The sequence below is a fragment of the Dendrobates tinctorius genome, unplaced genomic scaffold (assembly GCF_039654945.1).
Source record: "Dendrobates tinctorius isolate UK_male_01 unplaced genomic scaffold, ASM3965494v1 ptg000030l, whole genome shotgun sequence".
In the NCBI taxonomy this organism is placed as follows: Eukaryota; Metazoa; Chordata; class Amphibia; order Anura; family Dendrobatidae; genus Dendrobates; species Dendrobates tinctorius.
The window spans coordinates 25132881-25154868 of NW_027361698.1; the positions used below are offsets into that span (position 1 = coordinate 25132881).

At 46.8% G+C, this 21988-nt stretch overlaps 1 protein-coding gene across 2 annotated transcripts in view; it reads right to left on the reverse strand.

The window, feature by feature from the left end:
* MCUB (mitochondrial calcium uniporter dominant negative subunit beta) overlaps positions 1-21080 on the reverse strand; it is a 157070-nt gene extending 135990 nt beyond the window's left edge. The window contains exon 1 of one of the 2 annotated variants that reach the window (XM_073571972.1): positions 20796-21080. In XM_073571972.1, the coding sequence (XP_073428073.1) occupies positions 20796-20849 (54 nt within the window). In that variant the 5' untranslated portion in view covers positions 20850-21080. The remainder of the gene's footprint in view (positions 1-20795) is intronic. The other variant, XM_073571973.1, reaches the window with a different exon arrangement.
* Between the last annotated feature and the right edge of the window lie 908 nt (positions 21081-21988).

The window sequence follows — 21988 nt, forward strand, 5'->3', positions numbered from 1 at the left end:
TCAAAGCTATAAACTTCTGTGAAGCACCTGGGGGTTAAAGGTGCTCACCACACATCTAAATACGCTCCCTGACGGGTCTAGTTTCCACAATGGGGTCCACTTGTGAGGGTTTTCCACTGTTGAGGCACATCAGGGGCTCTCCAAACGCAACATGTGTTCACCAATTGTTCCAGCAAATTCTGTATTCAAACAGTCAAACGGCGCTCCTTCCCTTACAAGCTCTGCTATGCCCCCAAACAGTGGTTTTATTCCACACATGGAGTATTGGAATGCTCAGGAGAAATTGCAAAACAAATTTTGGGGTGCATTTTCTCCCGTTACCCTTGTGAAAATAAAAAAAAAAAAAAAATTGGGTCTAAAGTAGTTTTTTTGTGAGAAAAAGTAAGAATGTTCATTTTTTTCCACATTCCAAAAATTCCTGTGAAGCACCTGAAGGGTTAATAAACTTCTTGAATGTGGTTTTGAGCACCTTGAGGGGTGCAGTTTTTAGAATGGTGTCACTTTAGGCCTCTTTCACACATCAGGTTTTCTGCTTCAGGCGCGATCCGGCGCTTTTGACTAAAACCGGATCCGTCGAAATGCAATGCCGGATCCGGTTTCCCCCCCATTGACTTGCATTAGAGCCGGATCGAGCCGGATGGCCATGCGTTTCATCCGATTTTCGCCGGATCCGGCAATGTGACGCGATCCGGCGTCTGGAGAAAACGTTGACTGTAACGTTTTTTGTATCCGTCGAAAAAGGCGGACACGCCGAATCCGGCGTGTCCGGCTTTTTCATACAATGAAAGCCTATGAGCGCCGCAATGCGCCGGATCCGGTTTCTTTGGTCTGAGCATGCTCAGTAGCTCTGCCCACAGGACATATATAAAAGCAAGACAATGGGACCCTCAGCCACACCCAACATGCCACCCAAGCCAAGAACCAGGAGCAGGAGAAGGCAGCAGACATCTGCAGCAGCAGCACCATCAGCACCACCCCAAATGGAGCAGCATGCTGAACAGCGGGAGGGGAGTCCAGCAGCAGATGAGAGACGGTAATTATCAAATCCCCCATTCCTCCAAACTAGGGCTATGGAATATCAAGATATTCATTGGCCCTTTGTTTCTCTTTATTCAACAGCCGCCCAATAGATGCAGCAGCAGCAGCAGCAGCAATGGCAGCAGCAGAAACACCACCCACAGCCATGGAGTCTGGCCATGAGGAAGACAGCACATCTTCTGGGAGCCCTCCCTCGCATCGTCAGCGTTTGACGGTAAGTTTTTATTTCCAAAATCCATCATCTCTGTAATATACAGTGGGGAAAAAAAGTATTTAGTCAGTCAGCAATAGTGCAACTTCCACCACTTAAAAAGATGAGAGGCGTCTGTAATTTACATCATAGGTAGACCTCAACTATGGGAGACAAACTGAGAAAAAAAAATCCAGAAAATCACATTGTCTGTCTTTTTTTCATTTTATTTGCATATTATGGTGGAAAATAAGTATTTGGTCAGAAACAAGCAATCAAGATTTCTGGCTCTCACAGACCTGTAACTTCTTCTTTAAGAGTCTCCTCTTTCCTCCACTCATTACCTGTAGTAATGGCACCTGTTTAAACTTGTTATCAGTATAAAAAGACACCTGTGCGCACCCTCAAACAGTCTGACTCCAAACTCCACTATGGTGAAGACCAAAGAGCTGTCAAAGGACACCAGAAACAAAATTGTAGCCCTGCACCAGGCTGGGAAGACTGAATCTGCAATAGCCAACCAGCTTGGAGTGAAGAAATCAACTGTGGGAGCAATAATTAGAAAATGGAAGACATACAAGACCACTGATAATCTCCCTTGAACTGGTGCTCCACGCAAAATCCCACCCCGTGGGGTCAGAATGATCACAAGAACGGTGAGCAAAAATCCCAGAACCACGCGGGGGGACCTAGTGAATGAACTGCAGAGAGCTGGGACCAATGTAACAAGGCCTACCATAAGTAACACACTACGCCACCATGGGCTCATATCCTGCAGTGCCAGACGTGTCCCACTGCTTAAGCCTGTACATGTCCGGGCCCGTCTGAAGTTTGCTAGAGAGCATTTGGATGATCCAGAGGAGTTTTGGGAGAATGTCCTATGGTCTGATGAATCCAAACTGGAACTGTTTGGTAGAAACACAACTTGTCGTGTTTGGAGGAAAAAGAATACTGAGTTGCATCCATCAAACACCATACCTACTGTAAAGCATGGTGGTGGAAACATCATGCTTTGGGGCTGTTTCTCTGCAAAGGGGCCAGGACGACTGATCCGGGTACATGAAAGAATGAATGGGGCCATGCATCGTGAGATTTTGAGTGCAAACCTCCTTCCATCAGCAAGGGCATTGAAGATGAAAAGTGGCTGGGTCTTTCAACATGACAATGATCCAAAGCACACCGCCAGGGCAACGAAGGAGTGGCTTCGTAAGAAGCATTTCAAGGTCCTGGAGTGGCCTAGCCAGTCTCCAGATCTCAACCCTATAGAAAACCTTTGGAGGGAGTTGAAAGTCCGTGTTGCCAAGCGAAATGCCAAAAACATCACTGCTCTAGAGGAGATCTGCATGGAGGAATGGGCCAACATACCAACAACAGTGTGTGGCAACCTTGTGAAGACTTACAGAAAACGTTTGACCTCTGTCATTGCCAACAAAGGATATATCACAGAGTATTGAGATGAAATTTTGTTTCTGACCAAATACTTATTTTCCACCATAATATGCAAATAAAATGAAAAAAAAACAGACAATGTGATTTTCTGGATTTTTTTTTCTCAGTTTGTCTCCCATAGTTGAGGTCTACCTATGATGTAAATTACAGACGCCTCTCATCTTTTTAAGTGGTGGAACTTGCACTATTGCTGACTGACTAAATACTTTTTTTCCCCACTGTATGTGTATTCATTGCCTTTTATTTCAAAACAGGAATCACAAGATGAAGAGGAGCTCCCAGAAGAAGAAGGAAGGGGTGGACAGACACTTGGAGTGGGCTCACAATTGGTAAGTTTTTTGCATCAAACGCAGAAACAACATCACACTACACACAACACATAGAAAACAATGTTCTGCAGACCACACACAGCAAACAAATGCCTATATCCAAAGACATAACATTTTTTGTTTTCTTCTCTAGTCTTCCCAATCTGGTGCTCAGCCAAGAGGTCCTCGCAGTGCCTCCCAGGGTCGTCGGCGACAGCAACGCGGCGGTCACCAGCGTGTAAGTATAAATATTTTTGCTTTGTTTTTTTTGCACTTTTTATTTCATTTCTTTTGTGGTGGCTAATTATGTTATTTTTGTCTTTTTCTTTAACAGCCTTCACAGCGTGCTCCCGACTCTGACGGTGAGGATGGAGGGATTGATGTGGACCGCCTCATCGATCTCGTCAGAGAAAGGGAGCCGCTCTGGAATATGGCTGACCGACGCCACGCTGACCTGATCGTTACCCGACGACTCTGGGAGGAAATCTGTTCGCTCCTTGTGGACCGCTGGGAGGACCTCGAAGCTCGGGCCCAGATTAAAGAGCGTAAGTATATACAGTACCGGTTGCTTGATTTAAACCAGTGTTTCCCGAACTCCAGTCCTCGTGGTCCCCACGGATCATGTGTTCAGGATTTCTATTTACTTTGGAAATCCTGAAAACATGACCCCTGGGGACCATGAGGACTGGAGTTTGGGAAACACTGATGTTGTATACTAACCACTTTGTCCTTTCTCGTTTCAGGGGAGAGAATTGTGAAGCGGTGGCGGTCTGTGAGGGATCGTTTCAAGAAGGAGTTCAATAAAGAGATGCGGGCCCCGAGTGGATCTGGAGGACGCAGGAGCAAGTACAAGTACGCAGAAGCCCTGTCGTTCCTCCGTTAGACAATGCTCACCAGAAGGTAAATATTACACACCATATGTGACAAAAAAATGTTTAGATGTAACTTTTTTTTTTTCAGCCAGGGCCATACCATGTCACTATTTTAATTGTTTTTTTTTCTCTTTATTCCATAGCACGGTGAGCAGCACTCGGGAGCCTGCACGATTGGACCCTTCTGAGGCGATCCCTGAGGAGACCGGCACCGAGGGAGACTTCGACCGCCCCGGTACATCTGCACCTTCCCAGCCTTCCCACACATTCGACCCATCTGTCCCATCCACCAGCACAGGAGCATCGTGGCCGCCTACATTACATGAAGCTGCTGGTGAGGAGATCGCTTTCCCTTTACCCCACCCTTCTGCCCCTGCCACCTCTAGTACACCTGCGGGTACTGGGCGGCAGCGGCAGAGGGGTCAGGAAAAGACTTATGCGCCAGAGTTCTTGCATCTGAATGCATCTTTCCAGAACTGTCTAAAAGTCTTGTCAGAGCAAATCTCCGCAGGCTATCAGCAGATCAACTCCAGCATTCTGGAGGTGAAGACACTTCTGCAAACCATGCATTCAGAAGCAAGATCTTCGCCAAACCACACCTTTTTCAGGTCTGTTGTGGAGCGCATGGAAACGCTCTCTCCTGCCCAGCAGATGCATGTAATGCATTCATGCCACGCTGCTCTCCAGCAAGTTACCTCCCAACCTCCTCCTCCCACCACAGTAGTTCCTCCACCTGCACCCCCTCCAGCCACTTTCCATCCTCCCCCTCCTATTACATCTACACCCCCTCCAGCCACTTTCCATCCTCCCCCTCCTATTACATACCATCCACCTCCCCAGCACCAGCAACCTCCCCAGCACCAGCAACCTCCCCAGCACCAGCAACCTCCCCAGCACCAGCAACCTCCCCAGCACCAGCAACCTCCCCAGCACCAGACATCTCCCCACTTCCAGCAACCTGCCCCGTACCAGACATCTCCCCACTTCCAGCAACCTGCCCCGTACCAGACATCTCCCCACTTCCAGCAACCTGCCCCGTACCAGACATCTCCCCACTTCCAGCAACCTGCCCCGTACCAGACATCTCCCCACTTCCAGCAACCTGCCCCGTACCAGACATCTCCCCACTTCCAGCAACCTGCCCCGTACCAGACATCTCCCCACTTCCAGCAACCTGCCCCGTACCAAACTCCTTCCCCATACAACTTGCCATCAACATCATCTGCTCCTACAGTCCCTGCCCAACCCTCCACTCCACCACCCACCTCTTCTGCTTCCCACATGTCCACCCATTCTGTAGTTTTTTTCCTCACCTTCACCTCTAACTGTTCCTTCCCCACCACGATCCCAGTCCTCTCTCCACACTCCCAGTGTCGAAGTGTCCCGCAGCCCCTACAGCAGTATTTCCACCACACACTACACAGATTTATAATGTGTGTATTTAAATAAAAATGACCAGTTTTATGGTTTCAAAGCTTTATTAAACAAGTTTATTAAAATTTTAAAAAAGTTTACTAAAAAAACATTTTTCAATAAAAGTTTAATTATTTTACACTGGTTGTCTGTCATTTCTTTCTGCGGCGAAAAAGGTTAAATACAGGGTATTTAAAAGGTGAAATGGTATTCAAAACTAGGTACCGTATTTTTCGCTTTATAAGACGCTCTGGATTATAAGACGCACCCCAAATTTTGAGGAGAAAAATAGGAAAAAAACTTTATTTTTAATAAAATGGTGGTGCATCTTATAATCCATGCGTCTTATTGCTTTCCAGGGGTGGTGATGGAGGAGGCCGGAGTGGAACATTGCTGCTGGGATGAGGGGGTGTTTTGATGTGCAGCGTGCCGCTGCCGGTGTCTGTTACTGCCGCCGCCCTCTGTCCCCTGATGCTTGCCACCACCGCCATGCTCTGTCCCCCGGTGCCTGCTTGCCACCACCGCCGCACTCTGTCCCCCAGTGCTTGCCACCACCGCCACGCTGTCCCCCGGTGCCTGCTTGCCACCACCGCCGCGCTCTCCCCCGGTTCTTACCGCCACCACCGCGCTCTGTCCCCCCGGTGTTTGCCGCCATCGCCGCGCTCTGTCCCGTTCTGAGGGTACTTGCCGCGGCACTCTGTGCCCTGATGCTGCCGCTGCGCTGTCCGCCACCGCCGCGCTCCTGTCCCCCGGTGGTTTCTTCCGCCCCACCGCCGCCGCCGCGCTCTGTCCCGTTCAGCGTGGGGGGGTCTCTGTCGCTCCATGCCTGCTTTCTTCCTGGAAAATGGCCGCCGCGCATGCGCAGACGGACATCTCGGCACTGAAATCTCGGGAGATGAGATTTCAGCGCTGAAATCTCATCTCCCGAGATTTCAGTGCCGAGATGTCCGTCTGCGCATGCGCGGCGGCCATTTTCCAGGAAGAAAGCAGGCATGGAGCGACAGAGACCCCCCCACGCTGAACGGGACAGAGCGCGGCGGCGGCGGTGGGGCGGAAGAAACCACCGGGGGACAGGAGCGCGGCGGTGGCGGACAGCGCAGCGGCAGCATCAGGGCACAGAGTGCCGCGGCAAGTACCCTCAGTGGCAGCGCAAATGTATATCCTCTTTGTAAGACGCACCCCCTTTTTCCCCTCAATTTTGGGGGAAAAAAAGTGCGTCTTACAAAGCGGAAAATACGGTATATAACTGTGGGTAAATTTTAGCTTTTTGCCACAGTTGTGTTCCTGGTTGTGTTTGAAGCAAAGTATTTCACCTAAAAATTTGTGTTTATTGTTGGTGATTTCATAACAATGTACACAACTTTTGTTAAAAGGTGAAATACTTTGCATAAAACACAACCAGGTACACACCTGTGGCCTAAAGCTAAAAATAGAGACCATGACAAGATAGCCAACTTTGGTTGGCAAAGGTATATACTGTTGGTACAGAAGGTACACAAGTTTGGTTGGGCACAAATCTTTCACACTCTGTCATCCTGCCAGTGTACTCTGCCTTGAGGTGACATAAAGTATAGTGCAAAATTGTCCCTCATTACTGAAACCGTCACAGAACTTCTAGTGGTAATGTCATGGTAATCTTGCAAGGTGGTTTCTTCAGAGGTGTCCTCAATGGAAATGGGTTCCTTGCAGATAACAAAATTGTGGAGTACCACGCACGCTTTGATCACCTCGTCCACAGTTTCTGTCTTGGGGTTGATCGCAGTCAATAGGACCCGCCATTTGGCTGTCAGAATACCAAAGGTACATTCAACCATTCTTCTTGCTCTTGTGAGGCGGTAATTAAAAATGCGTTTTGGTCTTGTCAATCCTCTGCTAGAGTACGGTTTCAAAAGGTGTTCTGACAGCTGGAAGGCTTCATCCCCTACACAGACAAATGGCATAGGTGGACCAGATGTTTGCGGCAGCGGTCTAGGTGGTGGGAACTGGAAGGTGTTTCCATACAGTTTACGCCCCATGGCAGACAGTTTGAAAACTTGAGAGTCATTGGAGCGGCCATAGGCCCCAATATCAACCGCAATAAATTTGTATTCCGCGTCAGCGATGGCCATGAGGACAATTGAAAAACATTTCTTGTAATTGAAATATTCCGATCCCGATCCAGCTGGCTTTACAATGCGGATATGTTTCCCGTCCACAGCGCCCAAGCAGTTGGGAAACTGACATATCTGTTGAAACTTGTCAGCAATTTCAATCCACCTCTCTGTTGTGGGCTCTGGTAAAAACTCTTCAGCTAAGGAGTCCCACAGTGCACGGCATGTGTACTTCACTATTCCAGATATGGTGGAAATCCCGAGTCTGTACTGGAAATGCAGTGACGAAAGGGATTCTCCAGTTGCAAGAAATCTGTGGGCAATTAAAAAACAATAAATTAGTTTTAAATCACAGCATTACATACCAAAACTGAGCTATAACACTTGGAGATACAAACTACCACCAACAAGATTGCAGTGAAAGTGTGCTCTGATGCGATCACATCCAATAAATGTGGCTTACCTTAAAGTCACCATCAGACGCTCTGTGGGTGAAACAGAGAAGCGGCAATAGGTGTCCGCTTTTCTTATGAGGTGTGCAATGCGCTCCACCAAGTAATCAAAATTCTCCATTTTCATCCTAACATATCCAAAAAATTTATCCGGGTTTCGTCGAAGGTCCATGCAGAGTGTAGAATAGACCCCACGCGTCATTCTCTTGGCTGTGATGGGGTGGATCCACAAACGTCGTCTACGATGCCTGATGCGCTGCTGTCTCGCTCTCTCCTTCTCCAGAACAATCACCCTCAAACGATTCGCCTCCGCTATAAAATCCGCCAAATTCTTCAAAATATTTCCAATGACAACATCCATCTTCGCCAGTAACTTGCTCTTCTCTCCAACCTGCACTTTCTCCTCTACAACCTGTCAAAGAAGGGCTGTAGGAACATGCTATATATAGTTTTCCAGTAGCCAATCCCGTTCGGAAGGCCACAAGGGTCAATTTTAAAAACCGGATCCGGCGTAATCCGTCGAAAAACGGATAGAAAAACGGATGGACCGGATGAGACGGATCCAGTTTTGTCTGTCAAGAAAAAGACGGATCCGGCAGAAAACCGGATCCGTCACATCCGGTTTTACTAAACATTTGCCGGATCCGGCGTCCCGGCATGACGCCGGATCGCGCCTGACGCCGAAAACCTGAAGTGTGTAAGTAGCCTTAGGGTATTTTCTATCATATAGACCCCTCAGAGTCACTTCAAATGTGATGTGGTCCTTAAAAAATGGTTTTGTAAATTTTGATCGAAAAAGGAGAAATCACTGGTCAACTTTTAACCCTTATAACTTCCTAACCCCAAAAAATTGTTTCAAAGCTTGTCTGATGTAAAGTAGACATGTGGGAAATGTTACTTATTAACCATTTTGTGTGACATAACCCTCCGATTTAAGGGCATTTAATGTTTGAAAATTACAAACTTTTCCAAATTTCCATTTTTTTTTCACAAATAAACGCAAGTAATAATCAAAGAAATTTTACCACTAACATGAAGTACAACATGTCACTAAAAACAATCTCAGAATCAGGGAGATCCGTTGAAGCATTCCAGAGTTATTACCTCATAATGTAACACTGGTCGGAATTGCAAACAGTGGCCTGGTCATTAATGTGCAAACCACCTTCGGGTGTAAAGGGGTTAATAACACATTTTTAAGGGCACCGTGTCAGGAAGTGCTGCAAAAGACCGAAAAAAAAGGGAGGTCTGCAGAGAACAGCTGTGGATGGGAAAAGTCAATATGGCATCTAGGCAAGATGGAGATGAAAAGAGATGACTTAGGCTACTTTCACACATCAGTTTTTTGCCGTCAGGCAGGATCCGGCTATTTTTAGAAAAAACGGATCCGGCATAAATTTTGGAGAACTGTAGAAACGGATCCGTTTTTTTGCTGGATCCGTCTCTGTTCCTGGGGGCTGGCCAATTGGATCTGAGCATGCGCAGACTTAAAAAAACCGGATCCGGTGGCTGGATCCGTCTTTTTCTGGATCCGGCGCATTCCGGCGCCCATAGACTTTCATTGTAGCAAAAAGCTGGAAGCGCCGCATCCGGCGCTTCCGGCTTTTTCGCCGGAGACAAAAAACGTTACAGTAGCCGTTTTTTCCAGACGCTGGAATGAGACAAGTTGCCGGATCCGGCAAAAAACGGATGAAACGCAATGCCATCCGGCACGATCCGGCGCTAATGCAAGTCAATGGGGAAAAACTGGATCCGGCATTGCATTTTGCCGGATCCGGTTTTACAAAAAAAAGCCGGATCGCGCCTGAAGGCAAAAAACTGATGTGTGAAAGAGGCCTAAAGATTGCATGTTACAAAGTACCTGGATATAAATGTCTATTTGTGATACTGACATTCTCAACAGTACTGTGGTTCCTGTATGGTCCACAGTCTGCTGATGATTTTTAATAACTCCCAGTATTTCCTTACCATTGTTAAGGACATACTGGGAGCTGTAGGTTCATGCGATACAATCGTTTATGGGGATGATTAGATATTACACTTGATTGTTGTACTAAGCTTGGTTCTTGCATTCAAAAACTTTTGGTTCATGTACTTATGCTGGTTCTGGTGACGTATTCATGTAATGATGGAGGTTCAGGTGATGTATTTATTTACTGGTGATGTTTATAGTGCCATAGTCATGTACTTTTCATGGCTCCAGTTCTCTATGTACTGATGATTCTGGCTTCGTATTCATGTACTAATAATGGTTCTGGTGATGAGTAAATCACTAGAATCATCATCACTACATGAATAGAACACCAGAACAACCATCTCTACATGAACATGTCACCAGAACCGGAATACATCACCAGAAATACCATCAGATTGGTGCAAGCTGTATTAGTCGCATGACTGACATAAAAATCATCATACATATCCCTATATTTTTAAGGGGGGGGGGGGGTGTTTATTGTCCATTTGGTTATTTGCTAAATGCTGGACTCCTTAACTCAGGGGTCTCAAACTCGGTAGAGTAAATGGGCCGCACATAAAAAAATAAAAAATTTAAGCTGGCGGGCCGCATTCCTTTCAAACTTAATACAGTCACAATTGATAGCGGTATCTAAGTGGCTAAACGGCCGCGATCGTTGCCGTTCAAATAGGTTGTCAGCTGCGATGTACAGCTTACCTCAGTGGATGATATTGTTGGCTCTGCATGTGAGCCGGCGCTATCATCTCGCTGCACACGCACAACCACAGTCACCTGCAAAATCCAGCAATGGGGGGGAAAGACACGCCTCTGCTCCCTGCGCGCTGGCGTGATGTCATTACACAGCGCCAGAGGGATGTTATCACGCAAGGCCACAACCAATACGGAGCGGCGCACTCCTCCTCTCTTCTAGCATGAGCAGTGGCAAAACTACAAAGTTATGGGCCCTGGTGCAAACTTTCAAATGGGGCCCCCCCCCCATGCCAAAATACACACACATTCCCACTCCGAACACCTCGCACACACGCGGCTCTGCTACATCCACCCTGTAAACCCCTCCTGACCCCACACAGAAACTTACCCAGCACCGTGACAACCAGTACAGACAAAGACAGCAGTGTTATGCATACAGAGGCTCCTGATCATGTGACCCCGTGACTCCTCCCCCTCCTGTGACCTCATAACAGGTCCTGTCCACACAGAACACACAGCCATCACGCGCTCCTGGATGGCTGCCTCAGGGGGTTAGACATATGGTGCACCGCAGGCCGCAGATGACTGCCTCAGGGGCCACATGCGTCCCGCGGGCCACGTGTTTGAGACCTCTGCCTTAACTGAAACCTAACGGCCTCTATCACAATTCTGCTTTATTAGTTTCCATAACTATCCTTGGGTTCTACATTTAAAATATAAGGCGTCAGAGATGAATATCGCTATTTTTTCCTCTGTATTGTGTAATTGGTCAGACAAAAAATGATTGAATCTGTATCTAACTTTGAAATTGGACTCCCTGTTAAGTCAAATCACTAAAGTACACCACTTTTTTTTTTTTTTACACTTTTGATGACTTTTTTTGTTCAAATAGTAACATTTTTAGTGGAAGTGGTCATCAGAGTTTGCTACTTTAGCCATTGGCGTTGAAGGGGGGGGGGGGGGCATGTGCATTAATGGTCCTACTACCTTTGTCTGAGGCCTTCCTTTGCCTTTAAAGCCCCCGTCACACACAGCGATCTCGCTAGAGAGATTGCTGCTGAGCCACACGTTTTGTGACGCAACAGCAATCACACCAGCGAGATCGCTGTGTGTCAGCTATCAGCGACCGGCCCCCATGCCGGGTATCGCTGATCGCTGTTGAAATGTCTGGACATTTTTGGGGTCACTGGTCTCCCGCTGGTCAGCACACATCGCTGCGTGTGACAGGCGGGAGACCAGCGATCAGGAGCTGGTAACTAAGGTACACATCGGGTTTCTAAGGGGACGCATTGTGCCTACACTGCGTTCCAAATTATTATGCAAATTGGATTTAAGTGTCATAAAGATGTAATTTTTTGTTTTTCAAATAAACTCATAGATGGTATTGTGTATTAGGGCTCTTTGGATCACTGAAATCAATCTCAAATTCTTGTGATAATTAGTTTACCAGGTGAGCCCAATTAAAGGAAAACTACTTAAGAATGATGTTCCACATTATTAAGCAGGGCACAGGTTTCAAGGAATTTAGGAAAGAAAAAGGACCTCTCTGCTGCTGAAAAGCATCAAATAGTGCAATGCCTTGGTCAAGAGATGAAAAGATTAGATATTTCCCAAAAATTTAAACGTGACCATCGTTCTGTTAAGAGATTTGTGGTTGATTCTGAGCACAGACATGTTTGTGCTGATAAAGGCAGAATGAGGAAGGTTTCTGCCAGGCAAGTTCATCGGATTAAGAGAGCAGCTGCTAAAAAGCCATTACAAACCAGCAAACAGATATTTAAAGAGTCCCTCGAACCTCATGGTGTAGGATCCTTCAAAGGCTTGCTGTGGTGCATAAACCTACTATTCGGCCACCCCTAAAAAGTGTTCACAAGCAGAAATTGTAGCAGTGGGTCCAGACATACATGAAGACTATTTTTCATACAGTCTTGTTTACTGATGAGTGTCGAGCAACCCTGGATGGTCCAGATGGATGGTTGGTGGATGGCCACTATGTCCCAACAAGGCTGCGACTTCAGCAAGGAGGAGGAGGAGTCATGTTTTGGGCTGGAATCATGGGGAAACAGGTGGTAGGGCTCTTTAAGGTTCCTGAAGGTGTGAAAATGACCTCTGCAAAGTACTGTATATAGAGTTTCTGACTGACAGCTGTCTTCCATGGTATAAAAAGCAGAAACGTGCCTTCAGGAGCAAAATCCTCTTCATGCATGACAATGCACCATCTCATGCTGCAAAGAATACCTCTGAGTCATTGACTGCTATAGGCATAAAAGGAGATAAAACTCATGGTGTGGCCACCATCTTCCCCTGACCTCAACCCTGTAGAGAACCTTTGGAGTATCATCAAGCAAAAGATCTATGAGGGAGGCAGTTCACATCAAAACAGCAACTCTGGGAGGCTATTCCGACTTCATGCAAAGAAATACAAGCAGAAACTCTCCAAAAACTCCCAAGTTCAATGGATGCAAGAATTGTGAAGGTGATGTCACAGAAGGGTTCCTATGATAGCATGTAACTTGGCCTGTTAGGATGTTTTGAAGTTAAATAGCTTTTTTGTTCAGTGAATGTGACCTCCTAATGCTGCAAATTCCGCAAATGAACATTTTCAGTTCTTTAAAACAGATCAAATGTTTAGAAATTCTAATGTGCCTAATAATTTGGAACAGTGCAATTTGAGTTTTTATTCATTTTGGAGATTATACTGTTATCATTGGGAGGTTTCTTCAATAAAATTTGATGTATACTCTAACGGGTGATGACCTTTATTAGACTGACTGTCATTTGTACCGACTATTTAGGAAAATCATAGAAAAATATCATTTGCATAATAATTTGGAACACAGTGTAGAAACCCGATGTGCACCTTAGTTACCAGCGCGCTGATGCAGGGAGCTGGTAACCAAGGTACACATCGGGTTTCTAAGTGCTGCGCGCCCCTTAGAAACCCGATGTGTACCTTCGTTACCAGCTCCCTGCATCAGCACGCTGGTAGCTAAGATACACTGCGGGTAACTAAGCGACGTGCGTCGCTTGTTACCCGCGTGTTGCTGGTCCTGATCGCTGGTGAAGCTGCCTGTTTGACAGCTCACCAGAGATCACATAGCAACTCACCAGCGATCCTGACAAGGTGATATTGTTGTCGGGATCGCTGGTGAGTCGCTATGTGTGACGGGGCCCTAAGTGGGGGGTGTGGGGGGTGGGGCACCATTGGCTTCATCTGCTTAGGGCACCAAAATACGTTGTCCCAGCTTTGAATGGATCCATCTGGACTTTTACTGGAATATATACGCGCTGGTGGAAGACTTACAAGTGAGAGCATATGTCTAGAATTAGATGGTAGTTATCACTGAATTAAGTTAAATGGATGGGGATAGTGATTAAGTGTGAGGAGACTGTAAATTGTTTTTAGTGCTAAAATATGTATAAAACCATCCATAGGCTACAATGCGATTTGATCTTACAGATTTTCTGAACAAAGTAAATTAGGCTACTTAAGTTTGTTTCATTGCGTTTTTGAGTGCGTTGCTTAACAAGTGTTTGTTATTGCATTTTTTTGTCTTTTGTTGGCATATCATGTTTTAAATAAAGCTACTTTGATTTTGATACTTCCAGGTATTTGGCTTTGACAACTTTATTAATACAGTCATGTGCCGATTATATGTGTTTTTGATGAGTTTAGAACTGCCTTCACTTTTTTTTGCCAATATGCCAGCATTTTTACTTTTTTGGTGTTCAAGTACCTCAAAAAAAACTCTACAGTATGGTTTCTGTTGCAGATTTAGGCCACCTCAGCCATGCATAAAGAGAGAATAAAAACGCAGTCAGTAAGGTGTAATTGGTATTGTATGCTATGACTTGGAAAATTTGCAGAACAAGTTAATTTTCTGCCTGAAAACAAAACCAAAGTGTGAATGAGATCAGAAAAATCTCATGTCATCCACCCTGCTAGCAATGTGCTCTGCTGACATTTGTCTTCTGCCGCACTATGTATATTAGGCTCTTTTTGGATTTTAGATTGAATGCTTTAATGTTTAGTGTAACAGATATAAAAGACAAATGGGGGATAAAGCTGGCTATGCATGGTTCCATCACAGGCGGAAGCGGCTTGGAAAGAAACCCTGCACACATAATTCCCTCTATTCAGCTTCAGTGAATTGTCAGCAGCTCACTGTGGTCGGGACTGTGCTGAATACAAATGCCGGCTAGAAAAGCTGCCACTCCCCATAACATAATACATACATAATGAGAGCAAATATATGGCATATGCTCAAGCAATACATCTGCAATGTACACATAAAGGCACAAGATGGCTATGTGCCAGTCTATGGATTAACAGAAGTATGGTCACACCTACAGAAGCAAACACGTGTGCAACATTCACAGAGTCCAGTTCTTGTACAGTGGAGAATTACCGATCCAGTTAGGCCAGTTTGTGGCTAGCGGTACTTGGGCCGCCTTTCATCTCACAGCAGCAGTCTGATAAAAGATCAATAGCATAGGTAAACTCACAAGGAGGACACCACAGGAACATGAAATCAGCGCTTCAGTCACCATCTTATATTGTCCTGAAAGTGGTGACTGAATCAGTTTAAAAGGACTGTGTCCCTATAGACAAGCCCAGATTTCGTCTGGAAAAGTCAGTCTGACACTTTCCAACAGACACCACAGTATTACAAGTAGGGTTGTGGAGTTGGTAGCCAAACCCCTGACTGACTCCTTAATTTATCTGATTCCCGACTCCACAGCACTGGTCACTACTGAGCATGTGCATAAAGTGCAGCACAGATTCATCTCCACTACGACTCCACAGCACGGCCTCACTACTGAGCATGTACATAAAGTGCAGCACAGATTCATCTCCACTACGACTCCACAGCACTGGTCACTACTGAGCATGTACATAAAGTGCAGCACAGATTCATCTCCACTACGACTCCACAGCACTGGTCACTACTGAGCATGTACATAAAGTGCAGCACAGAGTCATCTCCACTATGACTCCACAGCACTGCCTCACTACTGAGCATGTACATAAAGTGCAGCACAGAGTCATCTCCACTATGACTCCACAGCACTGCCTCACTACTGAGCATGTACATAAAGTGCAGCACAGATTCATCTCCACTATGACTCCACAGCACTGCCTCACTACTGAGCATGTACATAAAGTGCAGCACAGATTCATCTTCACTATGACTCCACAGCACGGCCTCACTACTGAGCATGTACATAAAGTGCAGCACAGATTCATCTCCACTATGACTCCACAGCACGGCCTCACTACTGAGCAAGTACATAAAGTGCAGCACAGAGTCATCTCCACTACGACGCCACAGCACTGCCTCACTACTGAGCATGTACATAAAGTGCAGCACAGATTCATCTCCACTACGACTCCTTAGCACTGCCTCACTACTGAGCATGTACATAAAGTGCAGCACAGATTCATCTCCACTACGACTCCACAGCACGGTCTCACTACTGAGCATGTACATAAAGTGCAGCACAGATTCATCTCTACTACGACTCCACAGCACTGCCTCACTACTGAGCATGTACATAAAGGGCAGCACAGATTCATCTCCACTACGACCCCACAGCACGGCCTCACTACTGAGCATGTACATAAAGGGCAGCACAGATTCATCTCCACTACGACCCCACAGCACGGCCTCACTACTGAGCATGTACATAAAGGGCAGCACAGATTCATCTCCACTACGACTCCACAGCACGGCCTCACTACTGAGCATGTGCATAAAGTGCAGCACAGATTTATCTCCACTACGACTCCACAGCACAGCCTCACTACTGAGCATGTACATAAAGCGCAGCACAGATTCATCTCCACTACGACTCCACAGCACAGCCTCACTACTGAGCATGTACATAAAGGGCAGCACAGATTCATCTCCACTACGACTCCACAGCACTGCCTCACTACTGAGCATGTACATAAAGGGCAGCACAGATTCATCTCCACTACGACTCCACAGCACAGCCTCACTACTGAGCATGTACATAAAGTGCAGCACAGATTCATCTCCACTACGACTCCACAGCACTGGTCACTACTGAGCATGTACATAAAGTGCAGCACAGATTCATCTCCACTACGACCCCACAGCACTGCCTCACTACTGAGCATGTACATAAAGGGCAGCACAGAGTCATCTCCACTACGACTCCACAGCACTGCCTCACTACTGAGCATGTACATAAAGTGCAGCACAGATACTGTACATCTCCACTACGACTCCACAGCACTGCCTCACTACTGAGCATGTACATAAAGTGCAGCACAGATTCAGCAAGTGGAGCAAGTTCAGAAAAGAGCGACCAGAATGGTGACCGGTCTGCAAACCCTGTCTTATGAGGAAAGGTTGCAGGATTTGGGAATGTTTAGTTTGCAAAAGAGAAGACTGAGAGGAGACTTAATAGCTGTCTACAAATATCTAAAGGGCTGTCACATTGTAGAAGGATCAACTTTATTCTCATTTGCACAAGGAAAGACTAGAAGCAATGGGATGAAACTGAATGGGAGGAGACACAGATTAGATATTAGAAAAAACTTTTTGACAGTTAGAGTGATCAATGAGTGGAACAGGCTGCCACGAGAAGTGGTGAGTTCTCCTTCAATGGAAGTCTTCAAACAGAGGCTGGACAGACATCTGACTGGGATGATTTAGCGAATCCTGCTTTGAGCAGGGGGTTGGACCAGATGGCCCAGGAGGTCCCTTCCAACTCTACGATTCTATGATCCCCACTACGACTCCACAGCATTACCTCACTACTGAGCATGTACATAAAGTGCAGCACAGATTCATCTCCACTACGACTCCACAGCACTGCCTCACTACTGAGCATGTACATAAAGTGCAGCACAGATACTGTACATCTCCACTACGACTCCACAGCACTGCCTCACTACTGAGCATGTACATAAAGTGCAGCACAGATTCATCTCCACTACGACTCCACAGCACTGCCTCACTACTGAGCATGTACATAAAGTGCAGCACAGATACTGTACATCTCCACTACGACTCCACAGCACTGCCTCACTACTGAGCATGTACATAAAGTGCAGCAAAGATTCATCTCCACTACGACTCCACAGCACAGCCTCACTACTGAGCATGTACATAAAGTGCAGCACAGATACTGTACATCTCCACTACGACTCCACAGCACTGCCTCACTACTGAGCATGTACATAAAGTGCAGCAAAGATTCATCTCCACTACGACTCCACAGCACTGCCTCACTACTGAGCATGTACATAAAGTGCAGCACAGATACTGTACATCTCCACTACGACTCCACAGCACTGCCTCACTACTGAGCATGTACATAAAGTGCAGCACAGATTCATCCCCACTACGACTCCACAGCACTACCTCACTACTGAGCATGTACATAAAGTGCAGCACAGATTCATCTCCACTACGACTCCACAGCACTGCCTCACTACTGAGAATATGTACATAAAGTGCATTCTCTAACTCTAATGCCAGAGCTGTCAAAGAAGATGGGATGGATATTGTTGAAAAAAAACTAGGTGGGAAAGTGCACTGGACATGCCAAGGGTGCACCGAATGCATAGTCATTATACACTAACAGAATCCCTTTACGTTTGGTGGAGTAGGGATAATGCTATGTAGTTTTTCAGGGGTTGGCCTAGGCTCCTTTCAGCATACTACGTTTTTGACAATTTGTATGCTTCCAAATTTGTGGGAACAGTTTGGCAGAGGCCCTTATCTGTTCCAGCAGGACTGTGTTCCATTGTATAAAGCAAGGTCCATAAAGGCATGGCTGGGCAAGTTTGGGGTGGAAGAACTTGACTAGTCCAGATAGATCCCTGACCTCAACCCCCCCTCAAACAAAAGGTGGGATGAACTACAACAGACATTGGGAGTCATCTCATTCAATATCTACCACACAAATGCTCTTCTGGGTGAATGGGCAAAAATTTCCAGACACCCTCCAAATACTTGTGGAAAACCTTCCAAGAAGAGTGGAGGTCGTTTTGTCTGCAAAGTGGAGGCCAACTCCATATCATTGGCTATGGATTTAGAATGCGATGTCAAAAGCTCCTACAGGTGTAACGCGTCAGTGTCCCAATACTTTTGTTCCATTTCGTGTGAAATTGGCACGCTTTAATGGCACTATAATGAAATTTTTCATTATTTATAATAGCAGTAAAGATTTTAGAGCCACTTAATATAATGACATTGTCAGAATCCCTGCCAGAATAATGTAATAACTAGAATTTCAGCTGTTCATATTGTACACAATCTGAGGAAACTACAAATATATAATGTAACAAGACTTTCGGTATATATTTTTTCCCTCGCCCCTATGCAATTGAACATTTTTTTGCCTACAACCCTAAGCAGTTACAAAGGACGGACATCATCTATATGGAGAACGCCATCGTGAAATTCAACCTTTAGGGCCATTTTAAAGTAGTTGTCCTAGAGGTTTAAAAAATGGCTCTGGGGGACTGATCCAGAGAGCACTGGATTTTATTTATCAACTTTCTTAGTTTTTTTTCCACTAAATACATTTGTCATAAGTGATAAAAGGATCACTGCTGGCCGGCCACCATGCCCCTCGAAGATCATGAAGGGGAACCCCAAATCCTTCTAGGTGAATAGAGCAGTAGTACGTATGCGACACTTTTGCTTTATACAGATCTACAGACCTGACAGTTTTGCATTGTCCGTCAGTTCCTTAGAAGTGAAAAGGTTGTCCACATCTACTGGAAAACTTCTTAAGAAGATGTTCCACCAAAATTTGTATTCAATAATTCATCCCAATGACTTCCATAATGATATGTAAGTGCATTAAAATACTTACTGATCACAGTCTTCTCTGGTTTCCAGCGCCACTCCGGTTCCCTTTTGGCCCACATGACCATCAAACAGACTGTCCGGATCACACAGGGGATAAAGAGTGAACCGGAAGTCACTTTCTTAATGTAAGTCTGGAGACCCTCGTTTGGAGGCTCCCCAGGCTCTGCCACACACAACGGTCACTATACGGGCCTGCAAAGACGACGAGCGCTCACTGGGGCTGGAACAGTGTTTGAAACTGAAGGAGATGGTGATCGGTAAATATTTTAATACACTTCCAAATCATTACGTAACTGTAGAATAAAGTTTTCATTGGACTTCTTAAGAATTCCACTGTGCAGCAGAAAATAAAATGTATACTTGCGTCCTATAAGTCCGATCTGACAAAAAAGTGAAGACTGGAGAAGTGATGTGACGCGGTTTGTCATGTGACCACCACTGATTGGACAAACAGCGCCAGTCCAGGAGGGAAACAGATGTTTAGATTTCTGATGCTGCACAGTGTCACTATTAATAAAGGGTTGACCGACGTGGAGAAACCCCTTAATACTGCGGTGGTCATGCATATATATTTCCACTACAGTCACCAAGACTATGATACCTCCTGATCAGTAAGTGTCCCAGAGCACAGAGCTCCAGCTCCTGTGGATAAGGCTATAAAGTGGAGGGGGAAAAAAAGCCCTTTAAAAAAAAGTGTTGTCCAGTGAAAACAAGTTAGGTCCACCTATTGATGGACTGCTGCTTCTTTCATTGAATATGGGGCTGCTGGAGAAAGCTGAGCACAGAACCCGGCAGCTCCATAGGCAATGAACGGCGATCAAGCAAGTGCACTATCACCGATCTAAACGTGTTCTGCTCTGCCCATGGGTGCAGATCCCTACAGTTGGCCCCCGACCGATCAATACATTATCGCCAATGCTGTGGATGAGTGATGACATATTTATACATTGGAGCACACATTTGATGATTAAATAGCAATTCCCACCTATTGTTCCCAGTGCTCCCAACCATGCCATTTTCTGGACAAGAATGCTGCCCAGAATCCAGGAAATCGGCTGATGATCAGCTGTCAGAGGTGACCCGGACAGATGACACCCTAACCAATACCGCACCCGTGGGTGATCACAGGGAATTCAGACATGCCTGGGTCATACCCTCATCTGCTCCAGATCGGACCCTTTCCCAAGTGCATGTTGTAGAGGCTGAGGTCCCTGCTGGGCCTGCTGGGGAGCAGTACTGGACACTACGGGACCAGACATGATCACAAGGAAACCCCAGTGACAGACCAGCAGTAATGCTGAATTCCTGCAGGAGTCATGGAATGGGGCTGCAGGGGACAGGGATGCCAGCCGGGACGGGAGAGGGCAGCTATGGGTGGCGGGAATACGGAGAAGGCACGAAGAAGTCATGGAGCAGAAGGAAAGTAAGTGAGTGCAGCCGTAGTGGGACTTGGGTCTCACCTGGTAGCCAGCAGCCAGGGGAAGTCTCCTGCACAGCTCCGCGAGTAACGGCATCGTTCAGACACGGGGCACCGGGCTCATAGCAGGTCTCTGCCGCTCATAGCACAAGTTCCCCAGCTCCAACAAGCCGCCGTGACCGCGGTACGAGGCGCCGCACTTCCTCCTGCCACTTCAGAGCCGCCTCCCTCCGCTCCTCACAGCTGCACCCTCCTCCGCCGCCGCCAGGGGGAGCAGCGCGGATGTTGTGTACGTGACATCAGAGCTGTGCGGTGGGCGCGGGGCTCCGGGCTGGGTGTCTGTGTTTATAGTGGGGGGCGTCTTCCTCTAACCCTAAGGAAGGGTTAATTATGCTGAAATAACAAATGAATCACCAGGGGGGAGCACATAGAGAAGAACCCAGCGCGGAAATCAGCATGCGACCCTTCAGCCACATGTCCCCTCTTCTAGAAATACATTTACCGAGATTGGGAAACAGTGTAAAGAGGGCACCAAGCACCCGACCTCCGACAAAACACTCATGGGTCAGGTGACCCAATACGAAAAAGCGAAGTGCAGGTTATATGACCGCCAGTCAGCAAACAAGCAGAGAAAGGCCCTGTCACCACGTCAGAAGTGGCTAGTGTGTGCTGTACTTTCCACCACTCCTCTGACCATTCCCGTGTTTGTCAAATCCGCCATACAGTTACAGAGATTTGGACTTTTATGTTAGTGCTAGTTTATATGGTCTCTAGCAAGGGGGTGCAGCTCTCAGGATTCCCTGGGGGTGTGGCAGTGAGGATTCCCTGGGGGTGTGGCAGTGAGGGTTCCCTGGGGGTGCAGCAGTGAGGATTCCCTGGGGGTGGGCAGTGAGGATTCCCTGGGGGTGTGGCTCTCAGGATTCCCTGGGGGTGCGGCAGTGAGGATTCCCTGGGTGTGTGGCAGTGAGGATTCCCTGGGGGTGTGGCAGTGAGGATTCCCTGGGGGGTGTGGCAGTGAGGATTCCCTGGGGGTGTGGCAGTGAGGATTCCCTGGGGGTGTGGCAGTGAGGATTCCCTGGGGGTGGGCAGTGAGGATTCCCTGGGGGTGTGGCTCTCAGGATTCCCTGGGGGTGCGGCAGTGAGGATTCCCTGGGTGTGTGGCAGTGAGGATTCCCTGGGGGTGTGGCAGTGAGGATTCCCTGGGGGTATGGCAGTGAGGATTCCCTGGGGGTGTGG